The sequence below is a fragment of the Scaptodrosophila lebanonensis genome, unplaced genomic scaffold (genome assembly GCF_003285725.1).
Source record: "Scaptodrosophila lebanonensis strain 11010-0011.00,11010-0021.00 unplaced genomic scaffold, SlebRS2 tig00000123-arrow-arrow-pilon, whole genome shotgun sequence".
NCBI lineage: Eukaryota > Metazoa > Arthropoda > Insecta > Diptera > Drosophilidae > Scaptodrosophila > Scaptodrosophila lebanonensis.
The window spans coordinates 1882772-1900221 of record NW_022060581.1 but is presented as its reverse complement, the minus strand read 5'-3'; the positions used below and the strand labels follow the sequence as shown (position 1 = coordinate 1900221).

Genomic DNA, 17450 nt, shown 5'->3' with positions numbered 1-17450 from the left:
CTGAAGCTGTTCAAGGTACTCTAAATTGATCATAAAGGATTTTGAAAAAAAAACATTGAGTAAGAAACAAAGCAAAAATAAGTTTTAAATACTTGTTGACTCATTTGTACCCAAATTGTGTGTTGAATTTTCCAAAAGTTCTTCTTAATGCAAATCAGGCAAAGTGGAGCGAGTGAAATACAATATCGGTTAAATACTATATATTACTTCTTTCGATGCACAGTTACGCTTTCAGAAAACGTCGCTAGTCGTATTAAAACAAAAGATGAAGCATTAGTAGACCTGAAGGCTTTTCCTTTAATTTCTTAGTATGCGTTGGGGCCAAAGGACAACAAAGTTTGTTTTTGGTATGACAAGTATTAGATATAGTTGATGGATGCATTTAACAAAACTTATAAACACCAAATTAGTTTCCGATATCTTAGCAAAGAAACAAAAATTGATTTTAACACCGATCTGTTATAAATATTATAATGATATAAATGGCTTATAAGAAATTTAACTTGCCTATGCATTGTATTTGTAATCAATATTTGATACTATCCACAAATGCATTACATTTCTTGATTTCGAATTTCTTGGAATTCTGTTTCAAAGCCCATAAAAAAAAGTTGAAATGCGCACAAAGTCCAGGATTATTTTTGTTCTTTTTTATTCACGTGGTAATAATTTCATTGTTTGTTTCGTTTAATCTTTCAATATAGTATAAAGATTAGATGTAGCCAATCGCCCGGCTAATATATAAATGTTCGATAACGATGTTTTAATAAGAAATATTAATCGATTAGAATTAAGAGATAACGGATATGATACATTCATGCAAAGGAAGAAGAAGAAAGACAGAAAAGAAAAGAAAAATGATATTAGATTAGTATCAAATAATACCACAAGCTTCCGATACTTTTTGTATGTAAATGCTAGGCATAGAGATGATTACCTAATTAGACCAAGCTGGGTGTTTGAATACTATTTATGGGAACACCATGGTTCCCATGTTAAATCAAAGTAGAGAGCTGAAAAAATAGGTCCTCAATTTCGTAGCGCTGTTCTTTTATGCTGCTGGTACGAGCAAATAATTTGCGCACAAGTTCGTCAAATCGTTCGAGCAGTCCATAAAAAATAAGTTCTATAACAGGTTTGTTGTAGCTGCTGTTTGTTTATAAATTCTTGTTGGTTTTCCGTTTTTTTTTTTTTTTTTGTTTGTTCAGCTAAAATAATTTTCATGACACACTTTCGAAATTCAACCAATTAGTGTGCACAAAATTTGTATGTCTGACTGTAACGATTGTTTATATATATAGTATCTGTAGACTATACTGCGCTCAATTAGAGTGCTTCTGCAATTCTGCAAGGTATTCCCAGCAGAAAAACACATGATTTTCGATCATGGTTTGTGGATTGTTGATGGCCCTTCAACGACATACAAATTGGATTCTGTTTCATTTCAAGAGAGAAATTTAAGGATCAGTCGATATAGTCGTGCCCGTTTGTACACGCGAAAGTACTTGTATAAAGTAAGAGAAGCAATAGCCAAATTTTGTATACGTATTTCTGTCATCTTTTTCTGAAGAACTTCCCCTACTCTCCCCCGTCTAATAGTGATTATTCACAACTCCCGTAATTCTTTATCAACTCTTGCATTTCATTCTTGTTCTTCCATTCCTTAAGCTATTTTATTTATTTGAAATATGAACAGTTTTGAACTAAATGGTGTATCTAAGTTTTAATCAATCTTAATCTTTAATCTGTACAGTTTTTGAATTAAAGTTTTTGTAATGCAAAAGTTTTTTATTTTCGATTATATTTCATTTTTTAAATTCAACTTTGTTATTTCACATTTATTTTTCCAACTTTTCTTTCAAACCCTAGGTATTAAATGAGCAAAATTTTTACAATTCAGCTGCTTAAGTAGCATGTCTTTTTGGTTGAGGATCCTAAAACAAATATTTTGAAATGAAAAGTAAATTTTGTAAATATTTGCTAATTTAAAAGCACATGCCCAACCTGTAAAACCTTGCAAATGAAAGTGCTAGGGAACCACTGTGCGACGCGTCGCGCCATTTACGTAACCACCCGCTCAACGTTGTTGTTGTCCAGTTTTGCCAGTTTTGTGTGTCAGAAGGTCAGCTATATCGGGTCAGTTCAACAGCTTGTTCTATAAGCCATGCACGTGCGACGCACCCACACATGCCCCTTCCCTGCCCCGCCCCATCCCCGAAAAAATGCAGCAACTTCTTTTCACGCATGATTACAACGTTTGGCGTTGGTGGTTCCAGTTTTTTTTTTTTTTTTGGCTTTATCGCGACATTGACAAACACACACTTTTTTTGGGGCCGGCTAGCTGGCGAGTCGAAGTCGAAGTCGCGCTCCACTTGTTATGTGCCGCGAATGACGGACGCGGACGCTACGTGTTTCGCAAGTTAAACTATATACGAGTATGTATACATACATACATATATTGGAAGAAACAAAACTAGCATAACAACAGCCACAGCGCCAACAATAACAACAACCACAAAATGGTTAACTTAAATTAAAACAAAACTGTCAAAAAGCAGAAGAAGAAGAAGATGATGATGATGATGACGAAGAAGCAGCAACAATAACCGCCCATGCGGCAAAAGCGAAGCAAAGAGAGAGCCGAACGCGTTGAAGACCAAATCGACGACAACTTTGTTGTGCAGAACGCGTAATGAAAACTAACCAATTGTGTAAGTCCTATCGACTAGTGTATACCCTGCCAGAAAATAGTAAGCAGAACTTTAAAGTCTTCCCCACTAAATGAAACGTTGATGTACTAATTTTTGCTATGACTATATGTTATAGTGTGCCGATTTCGATGAAACATTAGAATACAGTAAGGCACTAGAACATATCTATGCAAATAGGCAAGCTAGTCTACTAAGACTGGTTTTTATGCCGATCGTTCCTATGACAGCTATATGGTTTCTAATACACTTGCTCTGCGTATGGAGAAGACAAGTCTACATACAAAGTTTATTGTCCCTAGTTATGGATCTGCAGAGTTCGACAACGAGACAGTCGAACCGATGACCGGAAAATAATGTTTTTTCAATGAAAATTTCGTAAGATGATGATATGACTGGAGATGCGCTTAGGTTTGTTTGTAGTTTCTGGATTACATGATTGGGCAGAAAGAATATTCTATCCTTCTAAAAAACAAAAGAAAAGTGAATTAAATAGACAATAAATAAATAATGCAAAAAAAAACCAGATAAACAAATTAACCAACAAACACAACAACAAACGAACAAACAAGCAGAGAGACAAATGGACATAGAGGTAGAAAAATAAATAAACAAGCAAACCAAGAAAAAGTCAGATTAACAGGAATACACTCAAAGAAATAAGTAAACTAGCAGAAACAAACAAATTAGCAGAGAGATAGACAGAGAAACAAACAGCCAAAGACAGAAAGACAGACAGGCAAGCGGACAGACGTTCATTTGTGTGTAAATACATACAAGTATATAGAAAAGAGGGGAATCTTAGAATTTCTTAATATATATACTTGTATGCCTTCTGGAACGCAATGCTTAAAAAAAACAGTGTCTCTGATTTCATCGACTGTTTCTAATTACATGCAAGCGTGCTAACTACTATATAGTAATTCCACTGAGTCAGAAGAAAATCGCCAAAAACTCGATAACACACAGACTTTAAAAACGACATGTACGTCCAAAAAACCTTCTGAGTGCAGGGTGTTCGAGTACGTACAATAAAAGCCATACAAATTAAAAAGCGCCAACAGCAACTAAAACAAAGACAACGTACAGACTTGGTCTTGGACTTGGCTTTTGCCCATTTTTTGTACGCAGCAGTTTTGGGCCCTCACTCTCAAATGTCAAATGTCTGCCAAGGGCCCAGCCAGTCATATTTCCATATTATTTAGCGCAAATTGTGTGGCCAATAAAATTGTCGCACTTACTCGTAAAAGCGCACGCAGATGCAAAAAGCAAACCCAATGTAGCCAACAACTCAAATGTCAACCTGGTGCGAATGGCCAAAAGTCGTCTCAATGGCAGAGCATCAAGGACGGTTCTAAAAACCGCTCGTTAGTTGGCCATTAAAAAACTTTGAGCTTAATGCTGTCTCATCGAATTTATTAATAGACAGATGCATTGCACTGCCAATTAAAAAGTTTGCTGCTGCAGTCATTAGGCAGCCAATCAATTCCAATCGAACAAGCGCGAAGCTCTTATACACTCGAATAAAAAATTCTCTCTCTTCGAAAGAACTGATACAAGAATAAAGCGATTATCTAGAACAATAGACAGAAAAGTAAACATAAAGTAAAAGACAAGCAATCAAATAAACAAACAAACAGATTGACAAACATGCATATGTATATTCCATAAACTTATCATATTTAATAGGACGATGCCTTTAGAAATTATTTATCCATCAACCGTCATCTTTTATCAGAACATTGCTTTAGGGACTGTTAAGTAAATTATCCAATCAATTGCTTATCATAATTTTTTAGGCAGTATATATTTTAACCTACTATCATATTTAACCGGATGATGGCACTAGTGACTATTTAGAAAATTAATTAAGCCGTCAACCGTTTATCATATTTCATGAGAACATTATTTTAGAGGCTCTATTTATCCATCAGAACATCATATTTAATCCATTAATGGCTTTGAGTAGTATTAGGTAAACTAAATATCCTATAAACACTTAATCTTCTTTCATCGCATAATTATTTCAAGGACTATTTCATCTTTCATGTGATGATTCTTTTAAGTATTTTTTTACTTCCGAAGATGTTTTGAAATCAAATTTTGCCTTCTTACTCACATAGTTTATGTATCTATATAGTTTTTGGGCATTGCACATACGATTGTTCTCGACTATGCCGCGCTATCTGCGTAGTTTTCGTTGCATAGTTAGCATTTTTTAGTTTTCGCACATTATTGTGCAAAGATGTCGACAGCCCGTTCAGTGAAGTGTTTCTTGTTCAAGATGACGATGACTTTGACGAAGATGATGAGATGATGGTGTGGCAATATGCTGCCAATTGTGCAACTCAGCGCCTGCAATGCAAAAAACAAAGCAAAAACCCATTTAACGTGCAACACACACATCATACAGTCGCTGCCAGCACTCTTGATGAGTGGTCTCTGGCAGCTGACGAAACCATCTAAGTACCTCAACTCACTCATTTACATGTCGACCGTATGCGGCCAACAGGTGCAGTCAGGGATCTGTGAATTGCTTGCAGTCGCCAGAAGTCTGTGTCGTACCTTCAGCCATTGCATAACTGCGTGGTCTAGGCTTGCGGCACTTGGCGATTATGGCATGCTCTTAATCTTAGTAACAGATATGTGACAGCAGGTAGAATGTAACAGAAGGAAAGAATCTCTGACCCAATGAAGTATACATATTCTTAAATTAATCTAGAAATGTCCACCTGTGTGAACATCAGTCTGTCTGTCTGTATGACCGCCTGCATTTCGAAGACGCTTCAACCAGCATTAGCCAAACTTGGTATGTAGACTCTTCTAGTTTCTAAGCAACACCAGTTTATTTTATTTTGAATTTTTTTCCGTGCTGTTTAGTCTTTTTTGTAATGTCGATAATTCCGAAGCTATAAAAATAAAAGTGCACTTTTTGTACGTAAATTATTTGACAATTCGAACCTATTTATTATAACTCTTAAAAGATAATATGCTGCAGGAGTCAATTATAATAAATATGTATTTTGGAGGCATGAAGAAGAGGGTGTATAATTACGGCCAAAAAACGTAAGACAAAAAGAAGGTGACTTACTTTTTCGCCAGGTGGGGGTCAAATTTTCCCAAAAACTTCTTGCGAAATTATCACAAAACAGTTCGACGATGCTAGCAAGTGGAATAAATAAGAAAGTGTTGTCTTTAAAATGTTTCGGTTCAGCCAAGAAAACGACTTAATAACTCACTTTTACCCAAATGGGGGGTTGAATTTTGCTTGGGTGTGGCATAAATAACAGGGAGTTGCATTTGCAATGTTTTGTTTTTAATATATTAAAATTTTTATTAATGCATTTCAGTGTAAAAATTAAAATGACACATTTTTTCCTTACGTAAATTTCACATGTTTCTCTCCCTCACTTACTCGCTTACTTAATGCTCGCATTATTATTATTATTTGTTGTTTTGTTTTTAAGTTTTTTTTTCGTTTTTTTTTCGGTTTTCTGTTTCTCAATGCTTTTAATGACAAGTATAAAACAAAATACATATATCAATCAAGTACAATTATTTCTGTAAATATACTTGCAGTTTTATTGTTTTACATATTCACTGTTCATCGTCGCTTCTTGTTTGCTTTCGTGCTTTTTCTTCTTCTTGCTTCATCATATACAATATGCTTGTTGTGTGTGTCTGTTTTTCTGTTTTATGGTTTTTTATAAATAATTGATTTAGGCGCTATTATTCATATTATTTGTTGTTGCTCCTCTCATCAGCTTTACTTATTTCTTTAACATTAAAATATATATTTAAAAAAAAAAATGAAACTTTTCATTCACTTGCTTTTTTCTTCACTTCATCCTTTCCTTTTTTTTTTGTGTTAATGAAAGAAAAGGCAACTTAAAATTATTATGGATCATAGAAAATTACACATATCCTGCTTTTGCACAATACAATAATTGTAAAAAATATATTTAAATCGAATATATTCTATATAGAGTGTGTGTGTTTCAACAAAGTTGCATGCAAAAAACAACAACAATTGAAGTTGCACTTTCGAGTTGTTGGCATTATTGTTGTTGTTACTATTACTGACCACTTCTTAGCAAACGTACTCGTATAATTAAAACCAAAGAAAAATATACACTTTAAAAATAAGAATACATAGAAACTAAATTGTTGCGCAAATCATATTTGGCCACAAAATATCAATTTGTGCAATTTCCTCAATGCTCGCTCAATTGTTTGTGCAAACACAAATACAAACACAAATGCAATTCTTTTAAACATACAAATCCTAAATAGTAAGCTTTGTGGCTTTGTTTAAATATGGACACTAAACGAATGGTCAGACAAGCAAATAGTTTGAACGCAAATTTTTCTTCAATACAATGATATTTCAATTGAAAGCAATAAGAATTCAAATCTACAAGCATTTCTGGAAATAGTTCAATGGTTTGTGTGCAAATTATTTGCATGTCTGACCATTGCGTAACAGTTGTTAATTCATTGCTGCTATTGCTTATGACAAATGAGATTTGGCGCATATAAATGAACAATCAATCATACAAACAAACGTCTTTAATAATAAATTAATAAATTGATAAATTGTTGCCAGTGTGTGTGTGTGTGTGTGTTTGGAAGTTGAAGTTTGAAGAGTTTAAAGCAGAAATAGAAAATCATAATAAGAGTTTGATACATGAATACATGACAGATGACACTTCTTCAAATAATACATTAGACTGACTGTTTTAAGATTTAAAAGTGCTGTCAAACTCAAAGTTTAAGAAGCAGACCACAATTCTTCATATTTCAATATAATAACAAAACAAAGAAAGGCTGATTTGCTGTTCTTTTCATCTCTAAAAATTTAATAATTAATAGAAAAGACTGATGATGTACTGTGTGAAAAATTAAAAAGTGCCAACACAACTGATTTTTGAAGAAACAGAATACAATTCTTCATCTCTCAAATTATTGATATAACACAAAAATACTGATTTACTGTTCATAAAACTTTCATCTTTAAAATTACAACCAGTCTGACTCAACTGTTTCTTTTTTTAGTTTGTATTTTCATATATAGCTTTTAAATTAATAATAAAATAATGATTTTGTTTTTAATGTTTAAAAATGAAGAATAAGATATGCTGATATACTGTTTTTAGGATTAAAAAGCGCTAGGAATTTAACATCTATTGCTGTTTTAAAAATGTGAGTTTAACAAAAACTTAGATTGACATACAGCTTCAAATTAATATTTAGTTTTATTTTGTGTTCTCTCACTTTGTGTTTTTTTTTTGCTTCAATTTTTGTATTACTTATGCTTCTGTTAGGCACTATTTATGTTTTCTTTTCACACACACACACACATGCATATGTTGTTGCATTAAAATTCGTAAAATATTTTTTTGTATTCTGTAATTACAATTATTATTGTTTCGTTTACGCATTGTTAAGTTAATGTGTGTGTCGTTTGTTGTTTGTGTTATCTGGCCAAAGAGTTTCGTTTCCTTTCGTTTCTTTTGAATTCTTCTGCTTATTGTATTTGTTTTGCTTCATTATTGTTTTTGCTCTCCTCACAACATGACTTTTACAAATTGGCTGTAATTTTTGCACAGTTTTCTTCATTTTTTGTTGTTGGTTTTTCCTCGATTTTTTTTTTCAGCATTATTTTAAGTTAATTTTTATAGCTAACAAAAAAAATTGGGTTTATGTTTTGTTTTTTTTTAGTCATCAGACAACAACGAAATACTTTACATTTTACACATAAATAGTTTCATTTGCGTTCTTAAATATGTTTTGTTTGTTTAAATAGTAATTTTGTTTTGTTTTAATACATTTTCTCGCTTCTCGCTTGATATAAGTATGCCGTACATATCTGATTTATATGTATTCCTATATATATATATATATTTATAGATTCATACGGAAACGATGCTAATTTACATTTACAGTACATTTATTTATGCAATTTAATTTTAGTTTTAGTTTACGAATTTGTTGGCATAGTTTGCCATTTATTGTTATTGTTATTTTCGGTGTAATTCGCTTTTATTGTCGCGATCCGCCTTCCACATTACAATTTCAAATCACTTGCGTAGTTTAAGATAAACTTTTAGTTAAACATTGAGAAGATAGAGAGCCTAAATAGACAATAATAGTTTTATGATAATTGCGAGAAAATTTCAACTCCGCTAATTTTTAGTGAATTTTTTTTGTACATGTGAAAATATTCATCATTTGTAGGCGTCTATTGAGACAATAATAATTTTATATAATTGTGAGAGAATTTCAAATCACTGCCGCAAACGTTCAGTGATTTTCGAAGTAACTGGAACTCAGGCTTGGCGGACTTGAAAGGTGAAAATTTATGGTATGCATAATAGCTGAGTTAAACAAACGGTAATCGTAAAAGAATTTAAAATAATTTTTGAAAATTTTAATGAACAAGCTCTCACGTATTTGAAATATGGAAATTTGTAAAATTTCCAGAGATCTATTACGACAATAAGAGTTTAACTGCCGGAAATTTATAGTGAACTTTGAAGGCGATATAGCTCGGCTCTAGCGCATTTGAAATGTGGAAATATTAGGTATTTTTTGACGAAATTGCAATTTATTTCCGGAAATGAAATTGAAATTTGTGGAAAATGGAAAATTATGAAAGAGTTTAGAAAGGTGATTTGTGAATGCAGAAAGCGTCGCGAAAACGCTCATTTTACTTTGAAATGTTTTTTTAAAAGAAAGTGTTTCCTTTTTCTTTTTTTTTTTAGTTATTTATAAGTATGTTGTAATCGTTAATGCATTTAAATCAATAATTAATCATTTAAATAACGGTGGATGGTTCGATTCATGCTTAAATGAATTGCTTTACATATACATATATGCTAAAATGTATATAACTATGCACATATCTGCATATAGAGAAATTAACTTTCTGCCGTTTTTAAACCTAAAATTTCTTTACGCAACCACAATGCGCAAAAATTTACTTTAAATTATTGTTGTTGAATTGTTTTGTTTGTTTATTTTTAATTTGTTAATGCAATTCACTTGCCCCTCGTGTAGGCTTTTTCAATTGTTATTATTATAATTTTGTTGCACAAACGATAAAGTTTATGGGCTTTGCTTCTTCGTTTTCTCTTCTATTCTCTTAATTTCCTTTCTTTTCTTTGTACCTGGCGCCAATTGGAAACATTGTTTTCTCGCACTACATTTAATTGTTGTTATATTTATTTAGTATATAGATTTATGCGTATAACTAATGTAATGTTACTATACAATATTTTGCATAATTTAATGGCTAAAAACAAAAAAAAATACGTTATTGTTATACATAAACATATTCAAATATGTTTCTCCTCTCTATTCTTTACACTTTCTTTCTTCTGCTTCATCGCTTCTTTCATTGTCAAAAAAAAATAATAGTAATAATAATCAGCGCTCGACACAACTGTTTACAAAAAAAATTCCATTCCTTCTTCAGTTTGTTTTGCGTTTTCTCCGTTGAAAACAAATTACACACAAAAAATATTTTTTAAGTAACTTTGAGATCATTTAAATGTATTTTTGATGTAAATGTATGCTTTAAAAAAAATTAATAATTAAACAAAAGAAACGAACGAACAAAACAAAACACGATTTCCACATTCACATTATATTTTCCGCAACAAACGCACAGGCAGGCACTCAAGAAGGAGCTCAATTTTATGGCATAATCCCAGCTCTAGACTGCCCGATTGGCTGTTGTCCTGCGCCGCATCAAATGAGCCTGCTCATCGTGATTTGCGAGCCTATTGCGGATTTTCACTCCATGTTATATTTTTGTTTTTTTCTTTTCTTTCTATTAGAAAGCATTACACAATAACTGAGAGCGACGAAAAATTAGCTTCAAGCTTTTACGCCCGATGTCTGCAATTCCGTGAAGGTATGCAAACATATCCCGAATTTCCGAATTAGATGCATAATTCAAATTCATATATATATTCATATATATATATACTATATATATTTATATATTCATAGTACCAATTTCTGATGGGGTGGAGAATTTTGGGAATTTCACTTCAAATATGTACGCCGGATGCGTAAAGTAATGTTTAGGCAAACGTGTTCCCCTTTCCTAATTTGATTGAATTCGATGCGAAATTGCAATTCACTAGTTTTTTGGGGCTTGGCATAGCTCAACGAGCTAACAGGAATCCCATACTCGTTCCTGAGTATATGATTCGAATGATTTCAAAATAAGTTTCAGATTAAAAATTCTGTAAGAGTCGTCTATTATCTAAAAAAAAATCTCAAACTATCGTGCTATGGCCAAATCTGCAGGCCGATTCCGCAGCATAAATAAAAAAAAAAATAAAAACAAATTTAAAGACTGATAAAAATTTTGAGAATTAAATAACGCACTCGATCGAAATCAATGCGGTTCCTTTTGGGTCTTATGTCCACTAGTATTCTATTTTCCAATTAAAAAAAAAAAAAAAAAAAAAAAACATTTTTTTAATGTTCACAATTCCGCAAAACAGTGATTTGAAACGCTTTTTTAGTGTATTCCTTTTCACTTTTATAATATCTGTGTTATTTTACCCAAAAGGGTAAGAGGGTATACTAGTTTTGATTTAAAAGAATTTCACACACCTTTCAATCAAATTACGAAACGGAATGGGAAGAGAAAAGGGTATTTTTTTCAATTTACTTTTTTGAATTGAATTAACTAGGAATATAGATTTTACCAACCTTGCGAATTTTGGAGTGATTTTGTGTGTCTGTATGTGTGTGTTTCGCTGCCTGCGCGTTTGCTTACGTGTATAACTAATAGTTTTATGTACGAGAGGGAAATGTGAGCCTCCGATTCAACTCAGTTCAACAACAAAACTTAATGCTAATTGTTTAATGCTGCTCGCTTTTTTAATCGCCAGCTGTTGCATCGGTGTTGGTGGGAACTGTGTGTACAGCCACCGTTGCTGCCATTGCCGCTGCCACATTTGCGTGCCGCAACATTTGCAACTCATCGCCGGCAGCATTAACCGCCTTCGCGGCACTCAGACTGCTTAGGTTGAGCGCCGCACTTTCCGCTGCCACATTTAGTTGCGTGTATTCTTGGGCGGATAATTTCAAAAACTGCTCATAGGTGGTCAATTGTTGCTGTTGTTGTTGCTGCTGCTGCTGCTGCTGCTGTTGCTGTTGTTGCTGTTCGACGGCATACATTTGTTGCTGTTTATTGCTGTTGTTGGTGGCGCTGTATGGTGGCGGCGGTGCGCGTTCTTGATACGTTGTTGCAAGCGTGTGGTGCTGTTGCTGCTGTTGCTGCAATGATTGATGCTGTTGCTGTTGCTGCTGCTGTTGTTGCAGCAGCTCTGTGCTATCGGCCAGTTGGCGTAACATTTGTGCGCTGTTAAGCCCAAGACGTGACTGTTGCTGCTGCAGTTGCTGCTGTTGCTGCTGATAACTGCTTTCAGCAACTGCTGTTGTGGCTGCTGCTGCTGCTGTTGCTGTTGCAGCACTGCTGGCATACAAAACTTCATCGACTTCCAGAGCTGACATTGCCAGACGTTGTTGCTGTTGCTGCTGCTGCTGCTGCTGCTGTTGCTGCTGTTGTTGTTGTTGCTGGGGTTGCGGGGAGTTCGGCGATTGCTTGATGATTGCGGCCGACGTTGCTGCTGCATGATCGATGCTCAAATAATGCTTCTCCTTGCTCGCATCGCTTGTAGTATCCTGCAAGGCGATGCTTTCTTCATCCGTTCGTTCATCTGCAAGCGCATTACTGTTGTTGTTGTTGTTGTTGCTGCCACTTTTGCTGACATTATTATTATTGTTGTTGTTGGTATTGCTGCCGGTACTGTTGGTATTATTATTGTTATTGTTATTATTACTGTTGGTGTTGTTGTTGCTGTTGCTGTATTCGCTGATTTGTGCATTGGTGGGGTTCGCGGACAGATTGGACGCTGCTCCTACAAGCAGCTCATGCTATTCCTTTATAAGGCGATAGATGTGGTGCGTGGTGCCGCTATTCTGAGCCGCCACCTCGAACACATACGCTATGCATAGCAGTGTCTCTTGCGTTTCACGCGCTCGCATTACCTTCAACGAGAAAGAGACAGAGAGTGAGAAAGACCATGAAATATGTGTGCTACGAAATCAGCTGTTTGCAAGAAGAAGATTTAAACTATGTGCTTGCGCAACAGCTGGCTGTTACGTAACTGTAATCTAAATGCTAAAAATGTTGAAATTTTGATATAAATCTGCGAATATTTATTGCTGGCAGCTTTTGGTTTACTCAATTTCAATTTACTCAATTTTCAAATTCTATGTAAATTTTTCGATAGAATTTTAGGTAAAATTTTAATCTGATTTGGCTGTTTATTGCACTCCGGATCATATATTGTTCAATTTCCTTGCTCAGTGCATTTCTAAAAGACTTAACTTCTTCAATGGGTCGTTTGCTTAACTTCATTCAATTATTAATTTATTTTTCTTGATCTTTGTGATTAAATATCTTGGAAACGTAAAGGCAAAAAAATTCTATTAGAAAAAGAATATACCAGCAATTGACTAAGAAGTTAAAAAGAATGAACCATTAAATGCAACTTTTTCCGAACTCAATACTTACACTAGGCCTACCTCAACATATCTATCCGTTTCCTCTTTCGGAATTAAAGCTTACTTTCTTGACTTTTGATTTTATTATCGATGCTTCGGATAGTCTGTTTAGATTGTTTTTTGGGAGCAATTAGCTATTGAGTAATGAAAATCATGAATTCTACAAGAATTAATATTTGAATCATCGAAATAAATATGTGCCTGTCTCAGAAAGAAAGTCTATTGTTGTACATCTTTATCCCACAGTTATTGGTGCGGTTTGGAAGACCCAATTGTCAACACATATTATATATGTAAAAATATACTAATAGCTCAACTGTTCATCAATTGAATCGAATCTTCAACTCCTGATAGACAACGTATTCGAAATACATTTGAGCCTGTCAAGAAAGCGATTTTGTACAATTCCATTTCTTCGGAATTGGTCATTCATCCCTCAGTTAAAGAGACAGATTGAAGATCAAACTGTACATACTCTACTGGAATGAATCTTTAACTCTCGATACAAGCGATTGGTTTCGAAGTTTGTGATGACCACGATCTCTTCATAGATAGCTTAACTCTTCTTCTTGTGTGTTCTCCGTCTTCCATCAACTTACTTGCAGTATTGTAAAGTTCTCAAGCACACTGTTCATCATGTAGCGTTCAGGTAAATTCTTCAGCTTTTGTATGAAATTGATCATATACTCGCACATGGGGGAGCGCTGTATGCGGTACACGTATCGGTTATTCTCGAGGCGCGAATACTCGCTCTCCACCTTCTCCACGACCTGTTTGCCAAAGGAGCAAACAATTGTTGAGCATACGAGTTCCACATTCTCATTGCTTTCATATCTAAAAGGTGGAGTGTTTTATTTTATTGATATTTTGATTATATAGCAGCCATTGCACTTACTGGCTCGTAACACCATAGAAATCACCCGTTTCGCTACCGGTCGTAATGTCCGTATTCAAATCCGCCCAGCATTTCACCAAATAGAACGCATTCTGCGGTCCCTTTTCATAGAGATCTTTAAGACCGCCGGATTTCTCTGGGAATTTATCGAATATTTGTCGTATGTCAACAGTCTGTAATGCAGAAATATATTTATCGTTAGAGGCTAGATGGCACGCAGTTATAGAGGCAAGAGCTCACCTCAAGTAATGGATCGGAGAAGGAAGGTTTCCCGCCAAGTTGTACAAATAGATGCCGGTGATACTGAAAGGGAAAAACATGTATTTAGTTGGGGGGTATTATTAAAAACATATTTAATCTGAATATACGTACGATGTCATCTCTTTGGATTTCCATGAAGGCCGTAAACTCGAGCAAACGGAATTTGTGTGTGGCAATCGCGCGTCCCTCCCATGGCAATTGCGTGGGCGGAATACCAGCTTCGATATCGCCGGAGACAGCCGTTGATGGCTTGCCGGCGGGATAGGGCGGCTGAGCGAACGGCTTGATGCTGTAATCATAAAAACTATTGGTCAATGCAAAAGCGTTGTGGGTGGATTAAGGGCCCGAGGGGTTGACTTACTCTTGGGATGTGCTTGGCTGTAATCCGGGTTGCCAAAATTGCTAAACATCGATGGGGACAGCAAGAGCAAGAGCGGGAAAGAAAGAGAGAGAGATGAGATATGATCAGTAAGTAAGGGTTGTTGTTGGTTAAGCATCTTGGGGAGTTTTGGGGTTGCCAGTTATTGAATAATGAGTCCAAATATTATGGTTACACAACAAATGATGGAACAAATGATTGAGCAAATGATTGCGATTGCGTTAATCGACGAACATGAAGAGCTTTAACTTACTTTACTTGAGTATTACATTTAATATCATTATATACTAAGTACATATGCTGAGCTGACTTGTAATTTCTTTTTTTTTTTATATATATACTTTATTATTTTTTCTATTATTATTATATTGATTTGGGTTTACATTTTTTTTTTTATTTAAATTTAGATTAAGACTTTGGTTGCGCCGAATTGCATGTAAAAAAGCAAGGAGGAGTCGATTTCAATGATCAATGATCAAGCGAGCGAGAGAGAGGTGGGCTGGGAGCGGGCGGGGGAGCGACGCTGGCGGTAACGCGAAACACACATACATATAACACAAATGGTAAGGTGAGCGCCCAAATTAGATATACATACATACATACATACATACATACATACATGTATACTATATTGAATGAGAATGTATATAAGTATCTATAAAGTATTGGTGTACACATATTATAGATTAGGTGGTGAATAGCGCAAAGGCGAAGAGCGTGGTATTAACAGAGAGGTGAAGAGCGAGCGAGCGAGCGAGCTGGCTAGCTCCAGAGAGAGCAAAGAGGACTGGCGACGGCAGTGGCGGCGGCGATACAACAACAGTTACCAATGGCAGCTTCAATGCTAAGCACAATTACTGTATAATAATGAAAACGGGCGGGCAAGTGAGAGAGGGAGCTAACAGTGTACAAAGTAGTGATCATGATCATGTTACTGAGAGTTAGAGTTTACTAAAGACAGATCGAGAGGGATAAGGAAAGCAGAGATGGTGGTTTGTGACTGCTTGCTGGGGATCATGAGAGAACCTTGCGCTGGCCAACCATATTGTGAGAATGGCTATGATGTTAATGCGCTGATTAAATTGAGCAAACTGAAGAGGTGCACAATTGAGAATGCGAATAACAGAGTGAGAGAGAGAGAGAGAGAGAGAGTGATCTGATGTCTGCTGAGAATCTTGTGGTCTAGCTGGGGATAGAGAGTCATGTGCAAAATTGAGAATAAACATGAGAGAGATAGAGAGAGAGAAAAGGAGTAATGGTGGTTCTATTGATATGCTGTTGTTGTTGTGCACTAACTGGGGACCTACCTTCAACTAAATAACATGAGCAAAGGGAAGAGGCGCACAATTGAGAATGACAGAGAGAGAGAGAGAGAGAGAGAGAGAGTAAGCAGTGTAACGAACAAACAAACAAATGAGGATGAGACAAGACTGAGCTTCAAATATCGGTGCAGGATTAATTAAATGTGGTGTGGTGTGATGGTGGTGGTCAATGGTTCAATGCCTCAGCTTTTTGAGTATAGGAGGTGTATGTATATGTGTGTGTGAGTGTTGTTGTTGTTGGTGTGGTTTAGATGGATGTCTTATCTTTGGTAACTAAAACGTTAGCTTACGCCCGGATACATCGGCGGATGATGCAACGGCGCTGGCGGCGGCGGCGGTGGCAGAACACCTGCTGTAGGTGTGCCAGCGATTGCACCACTTGGAACTTGACGCTGTTGTTGCTGCTGCTGCTGCTGTTGTTGTTGCTGTTGCTGCTGCTGTTGTTGCTGCTGTAGGTGGTAAACGGCTGCAACAGCCGCCACATGGTGGTGGTGCTGTGGGTGGTGGGAGTGGTGCGAATGCAAATGACTATGCGAATGGTGGGGCATATTGTGATGATGGGAATGATGGGCGTGGCTGTGTGCATGGGCGTGGGCATGGGTGTGGTTATGGGCATGATGGTGTTGCTGTTGTTGTGGTTGTCGGGCTGTTGCCGGCGACAACGCCGACAATGGCGGCGCTGGCGGCGGTGCTGCTATTGAAGTGGACGACGAACACGACGACGAGGACGTTGCTGCCATATTTGGCTGTGCGGCAGCTGCTGCTGCTGCGGCGGCTGCTGCTGCGGCTGCGGCAACACCCACCTGGTGGTGGTGATGATGATGGTGGTGGACAGGATGTGGGAGATGGTGCTTCGTATGGTGCACACCCGCCGATATTGCCGAGGCGGCTAGCGCAAAATTATTGGCGGACACAATTTGTGAACTTGTCATATTGCTCATGGCCTGCAGGGTCTGCTCTTTCTCATTAAGTAAATGCAAGGATACACCATTGGGCTCCTGGAAGAGAGTTTCATTTTGGTCGAGTGTGTCTATGTGTGTGTGTGTGTGTACATGGATATGTGTGTGTGTATATAGTATGTCTGGGCAGTGTTTTGACAGACTGGCTTATAGGGCAGGCTATTTGTCATCGGCGAGGACTTCATCAAGGTGTTTATTATCAGTTTTTAACAATTTAGTATTTTGTTATAACCTGTACCCGATGGGTGAAAGCAGACCCCATGTTATGCAAAACGACATTTTGTCCATCTGTTCGACTGTATGAACCACGATAACTTTTGAACCGTAGCAGCT

At 36.2% G+C, this 17450-nt stretch overlaps 2 protein-coding genes across 6 annotated transcripts in view; both read right to left on the bottom strand.

Annotated features, from left to right (window-relative positions):
- Positions 1-11258: 11258 nt before the first annotated feature.
- On the bottom strand, positions 11259-12276 carry LOC115628752 (transcription factor kayak-like). Its single transcript, XM_030524961.1, has one exon. The coding sequence runs from the start codon at positions 12243-12245 to the stop codon at positions 11610-11612; it is 636 nt and encodes a 211-aa protein (XP_030380821.1). The 5' UTR covers positions 12246-12276; the 3' UTR covers positions 11259-11609.
- Positions 12277-12668: 392 nt separating this feature from the next.
- LOC115628748 (protein scalloped) overlaps positions 12669-17450 on the bottom strand; it is a 95099-nt gene continuing 90317 nt past the window's right edge. For 2 of the 5 annotated variants that reach the window (XM_030524956.1, XM_030524955.1), the window contains exons 5-11: positions 16449-17156; positions 14819-14859; positions 14569-14746; positions 14437-14499; positions 14197-14369; positions 13901-14135; positions 12669-12782 (exon numbers count right to left, since the gene is read on the bottom strand). In XM_030524956.1, coding sequence (XP_030380816.1) covers positions 12669-12782; positions 13901-14135; positions 14197-14369; positions 14437-14499; positions 14569-14746; positions 14819-14859; positions 16449-17156 — 1512 coding nt within the window. Of the gene's footprint in view, positions 12783-13900; positions 14136-14196; positions 14370-14436; positions 14500-14568; positions 14762-14818; positions 14860-16448; positions 17157-17450 lie in introns of all 5 variants that reach the window. The other 3 variants (XM_030524959.1, XM_030524958.1, XM_030524957.1) reach the window with 2 other exon arrangements.

What these genes read in the sequence shown, in the direction of transcription:
- LOC115628752 (XM_030524961.1), bottom strand. Translation starts at nt 12,245, where the DNA reads ATGTCAGCTCTGGAAGTCGATGAAGTTTTGTATGCCAGCAGTGCTGCA.